Genomic DNA, 14,170 nt, shown 5'->3' with positions numbered 1-14,170 from the left:
GCAGCTCCGCTCCATACACCTTGTACACATGCGGCTCGGCTCCGTAAACAAACGGCTCAGCTCTGTACACACAGGGCTCCATTCCTTACACCTCGTAAACACGCGACTCTGTTCCGTACACCTCGTACACACACGCGGCTTTGCTCCTTACACCTCGTACACACACGCGGCTCCGCTCCATACACTTCACACATACACACTGCTACATTCTCCCTGTAAACCCCTCCTGAACCCACACATAATTCCCTCATCCAGCACCATAACAACCAGCACAGCAGTCCCACATACAATACATTCAGGGCTGTGTGCACAGGACCTGTGAGGAGGTCACAGGAGGGGAGGAGTCAGGTGTCACATGATCAGGGGCCTCCACTGAAGGGCCCCTGATCATGTAACCCCTGACTCCTCCCCTCCTATGACCTCATCACAGGTCCTGTGCGCACAGAGCAGGGATTTATTAGTGAGGGGCTGGCACTGAAGTGGCCGGTGGGTCTGGGAGGGGGAGGAAGGGGGTACATGGGGGGGCGTTGGCACTATGGTGGCAGATTATAATGGGGCAATTTACCCTGGGCTGGTGGGCCCCCCCACACCACTGGGCCCTGGGCTTCCGCCCAGATTGACCTCATTATTATCCACCACTGAGTATATGGGAGGGGAAAAACTTTTTAAGATGGGTGGTGATCATGGTGACCATTTTGAAGTCGGCCCACCTAGGTGTATCCATATAAATGGCCCACCCTGTACAGATACATACAATGTGCCTTCAGTGAAAACCCCCTGTAGTGTAGATGTGGCGTTCTCATGTGGTGTATGACTGAGGGTTGTACTCCTGAAAGGGTATAATGTATCTTACGGTTGCCAAGCATTCTGTCAGGATAAGAGTCTTACCTTTTAAAACTACACACACACACAGGAAACTCTACAATACAATGTCTGCACAGTAACTGCCTCTAGGCAGAAGATGATGGCGGTGGTAGTAGTTGGTGCACTTGAGCCCCAGTCATGAAGCAGCCGTAAGAATTTGAAACAGAAGTCTTTTTACTGAAGGTAATGGGGTAAATTATTATTTACAAACATCAGTAAATTGAGGTACAGGATTACACTCACAGTTGATGATTGCTGGGTACCTACAGACAAGCAGATCTTAGTAAACTCTGGTTTTATCAAGTCTGAATATTAATTCATCAGCACTGTTCTCTGTTTCTGCCCTGAGGCGTTTTTGCAGAACCTACTGCATATTAAAACAGAGCTGGGCCCCTGATCAATTCTGGGAGGAGAATAACCCTTTTTGTGCTGCCTGTCAGATGGTCTCACAATTTATTTAAATTGCACAGTCCACATAAAAATTCACAGCATTCAATATTAAAACACTATATATCCGGTATCCCATAGAAATGGCCACTTTGTGGAATACTACATAGAGAGAAGACCACAGGAAGATAAAATGTGAGCTCTGATCTCTCAAAATTTATATTACAAAATGTATAGAAACATGTGGAACACCTACAGGTCACTGTAGGCCAGATTCTGAAAGGGAAAGAAGCGGATTGTTGAAACTACTAATGCTCCTTGTAAGCCTACTGAAGAAAGGGAAAGAAGCGGATTACTGAAACTACTATTGGTCCTTGTAAGCCTACTGAAGGCAGTATGATAAAACATAGCGATGAAAGAAAAGAATTTCGCAGACTCCCGAATCATGATGTAACGGTTTCCCATGCCTCCATCCTTTTACCTCCTGTTCCCCCTCACAGTGACATACGGCTGCTGACTTACACAAGGTCATTTTATATTGCTGTAAATGTCAGATTTTGGATGGAAATTTTATTTAATTATATTTGGACACAAACAATTTCTTTTGTTTTGGATACAGAACATAATGCAAATAAAGGCAAACCTGGTGACGAGTGTACTTCAGTGACAAAAGACAAGAGCTTCAAAGCTAATTTTTCAACATTTTCAAATTTCAGATATATTTATAAGATCCATATATAATTCCAGCAATACTTCATGTAATACAATTTCACTACAGTGCAAAAAACAAATAGTAGTCTATGGTTTCATATAAATAAAATAACACATTAAAATGCTTACAACACAGGTAAAAATCATAAGTAAAGGAATTTATGCCTGTGATATAACTGGCAGTGCTGAGTATTAGACCTCATTGTTTATTCATTCTTCATATCCAGCTAAAATGTATTTAAGGCTATGTGCCCACGCTAGCGTTTTTAAACGCTCAGAAAACTGATCCCTTTCCTAGAAAATGCGCGTCTTTTTTATGCGCGATTCTTGCGCGTTTTGTGCAAAAAAGCCACGCGTTTTTGACATGTTTTTTGACACGCGTTTTCTGGGAACATTGGGGAAGGCTAAAAACACTCAGCAATGCGGAAATTAATGAGTATGCTGCGTTTTTAACCGCTAAGCTTTTCCCGAGCGGTTAAAAACGCATGCATTGGCACAACAAGCCAAAAAAAGCATGCAAATTAATTTGAAGCATCTTTTAAGCGTTTCTGCAGCGTCTGAGCCGGCACAAACGCTGCGGAAACGCTTAAAAAAACGCAACGTGGGCACACAGCCTAAAGGGGTAATCAGCTAATTTCTGCATTGGACAGTGAGAAGTCTGGCAACATCAGCTCTAAGGATATCTGCCTGTTTGTTCAAGTGGTAGGTATTGCCCACCTGCTATATTAGAGGGAATCTGACACCAAGTTTTTGCCATCTCCTTCGAAAGCAGCATAATGTATTGGACCCTGATTCCAGCTATGTGTCACTTACAGAGCTTCGCTGTCATTTTCATAAAATCAAACTTTTATCTGCTGCAGATCTAGCAGTTTTCTAAATGATGATCTCTGTATAACCCCACCAACACCACTGATTGATAGCTTTCAGCCCATATACAATGTACACATGTCAATCAGTGGTGGTGCAGGGTTGCACAGAGCTCATGAACATGGAGGACAACTTGCCAGCAGATTTATTAGTCCTTTAGTGATAATCTCATGCTGATAAAACCAAGATTTTATCAAAACTACACTAAGGAGCTCAGTAAAGGGACACTGAAATCAGGGTATCTGTTTATATTATTCTGCTCTTAGATTGGGGTGCCAAAAACATGGGAGACAGATTGCCTTTAAGCCTCCAAATATCTGTAGATGCGAAGTCACCCACCCTGCTTACCCTTTGACACGGAGGAAGTGACCAGAGCAGGATTACTCCTTTAACGGGAACTTACCACTTCAGAAAACACTATACACTTGCAGAAATGAGGTTAGTTTGCAGGGAAATAGCGTTACAATCTTATTGAAAGTATGGCTATCAGGAGAAAAACTTATTTCCTCCCAGAAACTGATAGCTTTCAGTCATGGGGGCATGCGCGGAGTGGTTAAAGCTTGGAGGATCAACTGTGAGCACACCCCATGACTTACAGAGCTCAGTCTGCACACACCTGCTGAGGAGAGCGCTATCGAAGTGCCAGGGCATGCATATTACACTGTGATGACTGTACCCTCTCTGTGCATGCATCATGACAAAGCTGGCAGCTCCTGGGACGAAGGAAAATCATTTTTTCCAGTATCTGCACTTCCAGTAAGGCAAATCGACAGCACAGTAACGCTAATTACCTGCAGATAACAAGCGTTTTTTTGAGGCAATAAGCTCCGGTTAAGGTATATGAAGGACTGCTTACTTTCTAGAGGTCTTAAAAGGAACTCTGCCAGAAATTCTTAAAACAGTCACTGTACATTACAATAAATCTGGTAGTAAAAGTCCGGGAGGTTTAGGTTCAACGCAATTAATCCAGAAATTCGCACAGCTTGCATGATACTGGTGGCCCCCATAGGAAAGTTTAAAATGATCAGTTTCAGAATTAAATGCCTGTAGAAAGAAAAAAACAATTAAACCTATAATGCAGAAAGTAAATTGAGCGATAGGTTTTTATCAATAAGTTATGATTATATATTCCTTTTACAGGAATGGGGATATAGCATCAGAAAATAACAGTTTAAATAATAACACTCGCAATTTTTTATTTTTTTTGCTTATATAGTGCAGTATAGGCCACTATGAACACCTTAAAGGAAATGTGTAATAAAAAAATTGACACTGTTTACATAAGGTTTTTGCATTAAATGTATTTTTTTTAACACTTTTTTGGCAATGTTCTCTTTCCATTTAACAATTTTCATTAAAAATAAAAATTAGGAGTCTTTCAATTATCACACATAATAAACCACATATGCATTTCTAGTGTGTTTATGCTTTAATCACACACGACTATCAATAAAATTTTCACAAAGCCAAATACCAGGAAGTATCAGAAACAAATCAGATGGTTCATGGACGCCATCCGTGTGCTGTACGTGTTTTTCAAGGACCCATAGACTTGTATTGGCACTTTCCATCTGTGGTGCCAGAAAATAAACTGACATGTCTACATAAGTTTTGCACACACAGTCGGTGAAAAAAAACACAGAGATGAAAACGGTTTTGTTCTGTTTGAAGAAGAATGATCTTTTTCCCGGTCCCTACTCTCCACATTTATCTGATCCAACCTTCCCCTCTGTCCATTTCTTTCCTTCCCCTCTACCTTTCCTAGTTTTTCCTTTTCCTCCTAACCTAACCCTTTTATCTCTCTTGATTCTTCTTTGGATAGGTCTTCCATGTTTATTTGAACAAGTTATAGATCACTCTGCTTATTACTCAATATATTGACTTTAATATCCCTTCATCCAAAATTGTAAAAACAAATCCCCAAAATAAAAAGACAATAGTTAGAAAACTCGGAGATGTGAATGAACAGCCCCACAAACCGAAATGGGTACGTATTCTGAGAAAAACTAAGATAGAACACAAGTGCATCACGAATGTCTGAATGAGGCCTACAGCTGTAACATGTAGTGTGTCACCTTGATGTACATTAAGAACGTGTCGGGAAGCAGCTGGTGAAGTACGTGTGCTGGGCTTTTCAGGATTCTATATGTATGTTTCACGCTATGTATCTTTAAAGGGAACCTGTCAACCTCCAGGGCATTTTTAACTAAAAGAGCAACCTTCACCTTGTTTCTGACCCCTCCTATTAACGGCGCAATATTGACTTTTATAACTAGGTCCTCATACCTGGATTCAGACAAAGAGGTATGGCGTGATCACTGGCAGTACAGCTCATCAGACGCTGCCAAAGGATGAAAACGAAAGAGGAGATGGGAGATGGGGGGAGGTGAAGCTAAAGCTGTTCAATGCGCAGGTGCAAGATTCCCAGTCCCGCAGTGTGAATACTTCATAACACACTGCGGGGAGGGATAAGGGGACTCCAAAACGCGCAGGCTTCATAGCCTGATGTCAGTTCCCGGGCAGTGTGCACAGCGCATGCCCAAGAACTGTTGGAACAACGCAGGCGCCCTCCGGCATCCAACAAAGGAGGAGGCGGTGCCGGGAAGCTACATGGAGGTTGATGGACAGCTGGGAGGAGGCTTAAACAGAGGGACACACCATACCTCTTTGTCTGAATCCCAGGTTCCCTTTAAGGAATGTAAGTTACAGTCCATATGTTGAAGTTTGAAATTCTCACAATTAATAACAATTTACTGCCAGTGTTAACTGCATGATCACTGAGGCAAATAAGGCTAGCTTCACATTTGCATTTGGAGGCGCAGCGAACGCTCAACGTGAAGCTCCACCCCCTGACGCGCCTCCTCCGGTTAGCTCCGCCTATGGGCGCATGCCTCTGCATGCGGCCTGCGTACCTTATCTTTAGCATTGGGTACGCAGATATGCGTTTGAAGCCGCATGCGCCCATAGACGGAGCTTTACGGTGAGTATCCGCTGCGCTTCCAAATGCAAATGTGAAACTAGCCTTACCAATAGTGCATAATCTCAGACAAACGCTTTAAACAAACTGTTACAGCAAAATCTTTCACATTTTAACTCATCAGTCTAAAAGCATCTGCTGATATTTTTCTGCACCCAATTCTTATGTTTCCATGAGTAGTTGAGTCACGTGGTCTTGTTTCAATGACAAAAATATATTCTTTTCTGACCGTAATTCTTCCATGAGGACCACTTCTTACTAGACTTCTCTGAACAGTAGATGTGTGTAGTTGGGTCCCACTGGTTAGTGCCAGCTCTGAGCTGCTGGAAGTAAGCATGATTTGTCTGTGTATGTTGTGTGATGCAGTTTTATACTGCATCAGGTGTGTATGTGTGATGCAGCTTCATACTAAAGAGTCTCTGTGTACATGTGAGATGCAAATCCATACTGCAGTCTCAGTGTATATTCTGCAGTGTCTGTATACGTGTGCTGCAGCATCATACTGCAGAGTCTGTGTATGTTGTGTGATGCAGCTTCACACTGCAGTCTGTGTATATGTGTGAGGCACAGCTTCATATTGCAGTCTCTGTGTATATTTGTGATGCAGCTTCATACTGCAGTTTGTGTATATGTGTGTGATACAGCTTCATACTGCAGTGTGTATATGTGAGATGCAGCTGCACACTGCACAGTCTGTGTATATGTGAGATGCAGCTTCATACTGAGTTCAGTGTAACTTGTATGACGCAGCTTCATACAGCATTTTCTGCAGTCTTAAGCTGCATCACACAAGCACACAGACTGCAGTATGAAGCTGTGTCACACAAGTTACACTGACTCTGCAATATGAAGCTGTATCATACATGTACACAAACACGCTGCAATACGATGCTACATCACACATGTACATGTAAACTCTGCAGAATGAAGCTGCATCACACAAGTTACACCGACTGCAGTATGACGTTGCATCATACATATACACAGACGTTCTGCAATATGCTACATCACACATGTACATGGAAACTGCAGAATGAAGCTTCATTACACAAGATACACTGATACTGTTTAGTATGAAGCTACATTACAAAAAATACACAGACTCAGCAGCATGAAGAAGCTTAAGGCTGTGTGCACACGCTGCAGATTTTGCTGCGGTTCCGCAGCGGTTTTGGCCGCTACGGACCCGCAGCAGTTTCTGCTGCGGTGTACAGTACCATTATTCCCTATGGTAATCAAAAACCGCAATGCAGACAGTGCGGAATTTTCCGCGCGGATTATCCGCGGTTTTCAATCCGCAGAAAGAATTACATGTCAATTCTTTCTGCGGATTCTGCTGCGGTTTGCCATCTCCTCCATTGAGGAGATGAAAAACCGCAGGGCAAAACCGCAGCGCAATCCGCAGGTAAAACCGCAGGTCTTTTGACCTGCGGTTTCACCTGCGGATTTTACAAAATCCGCGCGGATGAATCCGCATCTAATCCGCAGCGTGTGCACACAGCCTTACACATGTATTCAGAGTCTCTGTGTACAGCTGTGATGCAGCTTCATACTATACAGTCTGGTTATTCTGTGTGATGCAGTAACATACTGCAAAGTCGCTGTGTACATAAGTGTGATGAATCTTCATACTGCAGTCCCAATTAATGCAGCAGAAAGTTTCTGTGCAACTTGTATAATGTACCTTCATACTGCAGTATCTGTGTACATATGTGATGCATACTGCATCACACTGCAGAGGTGAGTTCACCACAGTTCAAATTCATTGCAGTGAAATTCACCAGGTGAACCGGCCTCTGCACCGAGAGGCTTTCTAACGGTGCTAACAGGGATCTCACCGAGGTCACCACAGTTCATTGGCCTCAGTGACCGGCAGAAACCTCGATGAAATCACCGCTAGTCTCTGATGCTACTCATTCATCAGTGGTTATCAGCCTTGCAACTAGGCACCGTCCAGGGTGAAACGGTTTATTCCTCAGACATGGATTACGGAGTTGGACAGAACGACAGACAGATGAGGGATGTTGTTTTTTATTTTTGATTAATTATAGAAAACTAGGGTTTTGGTCGAATGGGCGTTAAGTGAGTATAATTGTTATTTGAAATAAAAAAGGAAAAGTGTGTGTCACGATAATAAGAATATGCTCATTTCCTAAGTACACTTTAAGAACTTTCCACTGCATTTACTGGGACACACACATGCTTCCCTTCCCCCATTAGGTTTGTATAAAGTCCACAAACTGCAGCAACGATCTTCCTTACAGTTCCCCCAACAGTCTAAGCTGCAGCCCTCCTTCTCTACGTGCGTGTAATTCTCCCTCTTTCCCCCCTCACTCGGGAATGTGTATATGATTCCCCTCACCCCTCCCTCCTGCATACAGCTGGGAAACAAAGTAAAAAAGTAGGCGCACATGGCTTCAGATCTCTTCTTTGTTCTTTTAAACTGGTATATGATCACACAGATTAGGCATGGAAGTAGGACAAATACATTTTTGGCACGTACATTGGAAGAACCACCCACCAGTGAGTTTATTAAGCTCCAGCACCAGCAGAATCCAAGAAATGGATTTCTACTTAACCGGGTCATACAGCCACTTCAAGTTTAGACTTAAAAGAACGTCAATTTCAGACTCAGAAAAATGATGGTTCTGACGCCGCTCTACAGGCCTCACAGCCTAAGTTAAGACGGTTATGAGTTTTAGTAACTGTTGGACAAGGGGAATACATTCCATAGCTCTGCCCAATCAGTGAGGTCATGAAGAGCGGGTATAAGATTATGAAGCTCAATGATGAGTGTGTCTTTTGCTCAGGGATCAAGCTATGAGAGGCTGTGCATTGTGACCGGATGAATTGGGACGGTTCCCCTCCCCCCACCAACCATCTCCACATGGCGTGCCTGTAACCAAGCCATTTAAAGACCAGGCCTTAATTTTGAAATGAGACCACTGTCAATTTATGTGCTTATAACTCTGGAACGCGGCAACAGATCCCGCTGATTCTGACTCTGTTTTTTTGTGACATATTGTACTTCATGTTAGTGGTAATATTTCTTCGATATGACTTGCGTTTATTTATGAAAAAAACGGAAAAATGGCGAAAACTTTTAAAATTTTGCAATTTTCAAACTTTTAATTTTTATGCCCATTAATCAGAGAGATATGTCACAAAAAATAGTTAATAAATAACATTTCCCACATGTCTACTTTACATCAGCACAATTTTGGAACCAACATTTTTTTGGTTAGGAAGTTATAAGGGTTAAAAGTTGCCCAGCGATTTCTCATTTTTGCAACAAAATTTACAAAACCATTTTTTTTAGGGACCACCTCATGTTTGAAGTCAGTTCGAGGGGTCAATATGACAGAAAATACGCAAAATTGACACCATTCTAAAAACTGCACCCCTCATGGTGTTCAAAGTCACATTCAAAAAATTTATAAACCCATGTGGAAGTAAAAAATTAACATTTAACTTTTTTCCCCAAAATTTTTCTTTGGACATAATTTTTTTTTTACTTTGTCAAGGGTTTCAGGAAAAAATGAATCACAATATTTGTTGTGCAATTTCTCCTGAGTACACTGATACCCCATGTGTGGAGGAAGACCAATCTTTAAGCGCACAGCAGTGGTCAGAAGGGAAGGAGCATCATTTGAGATTTTGAATGTCAAATTGGCTGGAATTGAGAGCGGACGCCATGTCCCGTTTGAAGAGGCCCTGATGAACCTAAACAGTGGAAACCCCCCATGAGTGACCCAATTTTGGAAACTAGACCCCCAAGGAACTTATCTTAAATGTGTGGTGAGCACTTTGAACCCCAAGGGCTAAACAGAAGGTTATAACAGAGCCGTAAAATTGAAAAATCATATTTTTCCACAAAAAAGATCTTTTCATCCCGAATTTTTATTTTCCCAAGGTAACAGGACCCTAAAAGTTACTGTGCAATTTGTCCTGAGTATGCGAATACTCCATATGTCGGGGCAAACCACTATTTGGGTGCATGGCAGAGCTCAGAAGGGAAGCGCCATTTGACTTTTTTGGCTGGAATTGAGATCGGACGCTGTTGTGAATGAGTCACCGTAGGAGGCAAACACAGAAACACTAGCTAAGTCCAGAAAACCAGAGAAGTTGGCAGCTATCGGATTGCAGACCCCTGAACCTATCAACAACAACTAGCAGTAGCCGTGGGGGGTTCCTACGGTGCCCTAGACCCCTCGATCACAGCCGGAGAACTAAATAGCCTAAAGACAGAAAGGGAAATCTAAACTGCCCCAGAGCAGACCCCAAAGCAATAGGCAGCCCCCAACATATAATGACGTTGAAGCAAGATGAAAAAACACTCACACAGATAGAAAGATAGGCTGAGCAAATGATGGGGACCAAGCTAAATAAATAGGACAGGATAGAAAAGCTGCTGTCTGCAATCCGCCAAAACCCTATCAAAACAAGAGCCAACAGACTGATGGGGAAAAAAGCCCTGAAGACGCTAGGCTTCAAAAAGACTATATCAGTACTCAGGAATTTTCTGAAGACAGAGCAAAAAGGAATTCAGCTCACCCCAGCAGGGAATGGCAGAAATCCAGAAAAACAAGGCAAAACAAAACCAAAACACAAATGCAAAAAGCAGAGCAGAAAACTTAGCTTTTGAGGAGCAGGAATCAGACTGGTCTCCTAGAATCCCTCAGAGAAATCACCCGCAAGGCAGAAGGGCGTCGGCTGCCTTATATCCAGTCAGCAATTCCAGTCACCCAGTCATCATCATTCTGCTCAGGTGCTTGGTAATCAGCCTCACTACCTTCCTTCACCAGAAAAGGGAGTTCATCAGACCTCAATGGTGAAGGGGAACATGAACTCACAACAGTACCTCCCCCTTGAGGAGGGGTCACCGAACCCTCATCCACGCCACCAGGGCGATCAGGGTGAGCCCGATGAAAGGCACGCACCAATCTTTTGGTATGAATATCAGAGGCAGAGACCCAGGAATTATCCTCCTGACCATAACCCTTCCACTTAACCAAATACTGGAGTCTCCGTCTAGCCAGACGGGAATCCAGTATCTTCTCTACCTCATATTCCATGTTACCTTCAATCAATACAGGGTCCGGAGGTGCCACCCCAGGAACAACTGGTTCAACAAACCTCTTCAACAAGGACTTATGAAACACATTATGGATTTTAAATGTGACAGGAAGAGCCAAAAGAAGAGAGACCGGATTAACAATCTCCAAAATCTTTTAAGGTCCAATAAATCTAGGGTTAAACTTAGGAGAAGCCACCTTCATAGCGATATTGTTTGATGATAACCAAACCATATCACCAACCTTAAACTGGGGACCAATGGTCCTATGTTGGTTGGAAAACCGCTGGACCTTTTCCTGGGAGAGAGATAACTTATCCACCACTTTGTCCCAGATCTGGTGCATTCGCTCCACCACAGTGTCAACACCTGGGCAGGCAGAAGGCTCCACCTGCCCTGAAGAAAATCGAGGATGAAACCCAAAGTTACAAAAAAAAGGTGACATCAAAGTGGCAGAACTAGCTCTATTATTTAAACCAAATTCTGCCAAGGGCAAAAATGAAACCCAATCATCCTGATCAGCGGAAATAAAACATCTCAAATACGACTCCAAGGTCTGGTTTGTTCTCTCCGTCTGCCCATTGGTCTGAGGGTGAAAAGCAGAGGAGAAGGACAACTGAATTTCCAGCTTGGAACAGGAAGTCCTCCAAAATCTAGACACAAACTGAACTCCTCTGTCAGATACAATGTTCTCAGGAATCCCGTGCAAGCGAACCACCTGTTGCAAAAACAAGGGCACCAACTCAGAGGAAGATGGCAACTTAGGGAGTGGTACAAGGTGAACCATCTTAGAGAACCTATCACAAATCATCGAAATAACAGTCATTCTCTGAGAGACAGGGATATCATAGATGAAATCCATTGAAATATGGGTCCATGGCCTCCTGGGGACCGGCAAAGGCATCAATAACCCACTAGAGCGAGAACAAGGTTTAGACCGGGAGCAAGTCCCACAGGACTGCACAAAATTCCTGACATCACGAGACAAGGTGGGCGACCAAAAAGACCGACTCAACAGATCTCTAGTACCAAAAATACCTGGATGACCAGCCAATGCAGAGCAATGAACTTCAGACATCACTCTCTTCTTCCACTGGTCAGGAACATACAACTTTCCACTGGGACAACGCTCAGGTTTGTCCTCCTGGAACTCTTCCAGAGCACGTCTCAAATCGGGCGAGATGGCAGAAAGAACTACCCCTTCGCCTAAGATGGTAGCAGGCTTGGTCACCACAGGAGAATCAGCAAAGAAGCTCCTAGAGAGGGTGTCTGCCTTGACATTCTTAGTGCCAGGAAGAAAAGAGACCACAAAATCAAAACGTGTAAAAAACAAGGCCCACCTAGCCTGTCTAGGGTTCAAGCGTTTGGCCGACTCCAGGTAAATCAAATTCTTGCGGTCAGTGAGGACCACGACCTGATGTTTAGCTCCCTCCAACCAATGTCTCCACTCCTCAAATGCCCATTTTATGGCTAACAGTTCCCGATTCCCCACATCATAGTTACGTTCAGATGGAGAGAACTTTCGGGAAAAGAAAGCACAGGGGTTCATTTTAGATGTTACAGGATCCTTTTGGGACAAAACAGCTCCTGCACCAATCTCAGAAGCGTCCACCTCTACCTGGAACGGGAGTGAGACATCAGGTTGCCGCAAAACCGGGGCAGAAGTGAATCTTCGCTTCAGCTCCTGAAAGGAAGAAACAGCATCCGGAGACTAATTCAACACATCAGCACGCTTCTTAGTCAGATCAGTCAATGGCTTGGCAATACTAGAAAATTTTGCTATAAATTTCCGATAAAAATTAGCAAAACCCAAAAACTTCTGGAGGGCCTTCAAAGAAGTGGGCTGAACCCAATCATAAATGGCCTGTACCTTGGCCGGGTCCATTTCAATAGTTGACGGAGACAAAATAAATCCCAAAAATGAAATCCTCTGTACCCCAAAAAGGCATTTTGATCCTTTGACATACAGGGAATTCTCCCTCTAGATCCGGAACACAGTCCGAACATGTTCCACATGAGAATCGTAATCCTTGGAGAAGATCAAAATATCATCCAGATAGATAATCAAAAATTTATCCACAAAGTCTCGGAAAATGTCGTTCATGAAGCACTGGAAGACAGAAGGGGCATTAGTGAGCCCAAAAGGCATCACCAGGTACTCAAAATGTCCCTCCGGAGTATTAAACTTTGTCTTCCATTCATCCCCATGCTTAATGCGAATAAGATTATACGCCCCCCTGAGGTCAAGCTTGGTAAACCAGCAAGCACCTTTAACTCTGGAGAATAGATCCGAAATCAGGGGTAACGGATACTGATATTTAATAGTAATTTTGTTGAGGGCACGATAATCAATACAAGACCTTAATGAACCATCCATTTTGGCCACGAAAAAAACCCCCGGCACCTAAGGGTGAAGAGGATGGTCTAATATGACCCTTCTCCAACGCCTCCTTAATATAGGATCGCAAAGCCTCGTGCTCGGGTACAGATAAATTGAAGAGCCGACCCTTGGGAAATTTACACCCCGGGCTCAGTTCAATTGCACAGTCATAACTCCTATGAGGAGGCAAAGACGCAGACTCATTCTCACTAAATACATCATAAAAGTCCGCCAAATAGTCAGGAACATCATGCGACTGAGGAGAGGTGGAAAAAAACGGAGCCTCACTAAGGGCACACCGACAACCCCAACTCACCACAGACACAGATTTCCAATCCAAAACTGGATTATGAATTTGCAACCAGAGAAATTCCAGAACAATGGTATCATGCAAATTATGCAACACCAAAAATCTGCAATTTTCTTGATGGTCTGGGGCGACCCGCATTACCACCTGGGTCCAAAACTGAGGTTTATTTTTCGCCAAAGGAGTAGCATCAATCTCCCTCAAAGGGATAGGCGTCCGCAGAGTTATCGGAAATCCACAACCTTTAGCAAAATCCAAGTCCATTAGGTTCAGGGCTGCTCCAGAATCCACAAAAGCCTTGGCGGAAAATTTGGACAGGGAGCAGATCAGAGTAATTGCCAGAAGAAACTTAGGTTGAACACCACCCACAGAAAACGTGTGTGCAAAACGTTTCTCTCGTTTAGGACAGACAGAAATAATATGCGAGGCATCTCCACAAAAAAACACAGCTTATTACGCCTTCTGAACTCCTGACGTTGCTCCCTGGACAAAACTCTATCACATTGCATAGGTTCAGACACTTGTTCAACAGGTGGCAACACCTCTCGTGCAGTCCTGCGTTCACGTAAACGCCGATCAACCTGAATGACTAATGACATAGAA

At 43.4% G+C, this 14,170-nt stretch overlaps 1 protein-coding gene across 4 annotated transcripts in view; it reads right to left on the bottom strand.

Moving 5' to 3' along the window:
- Positions 1-1,801: 1,801 nt before the first annotated feature.
- SYNRG (synergin gamma) overlaps positions 1,802-14,170 on the bottom strand; it is a 324,950-nt gene continuing 312,581 nt past the window's right edge. For all 4 annotated transcript variants that reach the window (XM_073575612.1, XM_073575614.1, XM_073575613.1 and 1 more), the window contains one exon: positions 1,802-3,873. In XM_073575612.1, coding sequence (XP_073431713.1) covers positions 3,742-3,873 — 132 coding nt within the window. In that variant the 3' untranslated portion in view covers positions 1,802-3,741. The remainder of the gene's footprint in view (positions 3,874-14,170) is intronic.

Source organism: Dendrobates tinctorius, unplaced genomic scaffold (genome assembly GCF_039654945.1).
Source record: "Dendrobates tinctorius isolate UK_male_01 unplaced genomic scaffold, ASM3965494v1 ptg000045l, whole genome shotgun sequence".
NCBI lineage: Eukaryota > Metazoa > Chordata > Amphibia > Anura > Dendrobatidae > Dendrobates > Dendrobates tinctorius.
The sequence above is the reverse complement of the archived record's forward strand: the minus strand, read 5'-3'. Positions and strand labels throughout refer to the sequence as shown.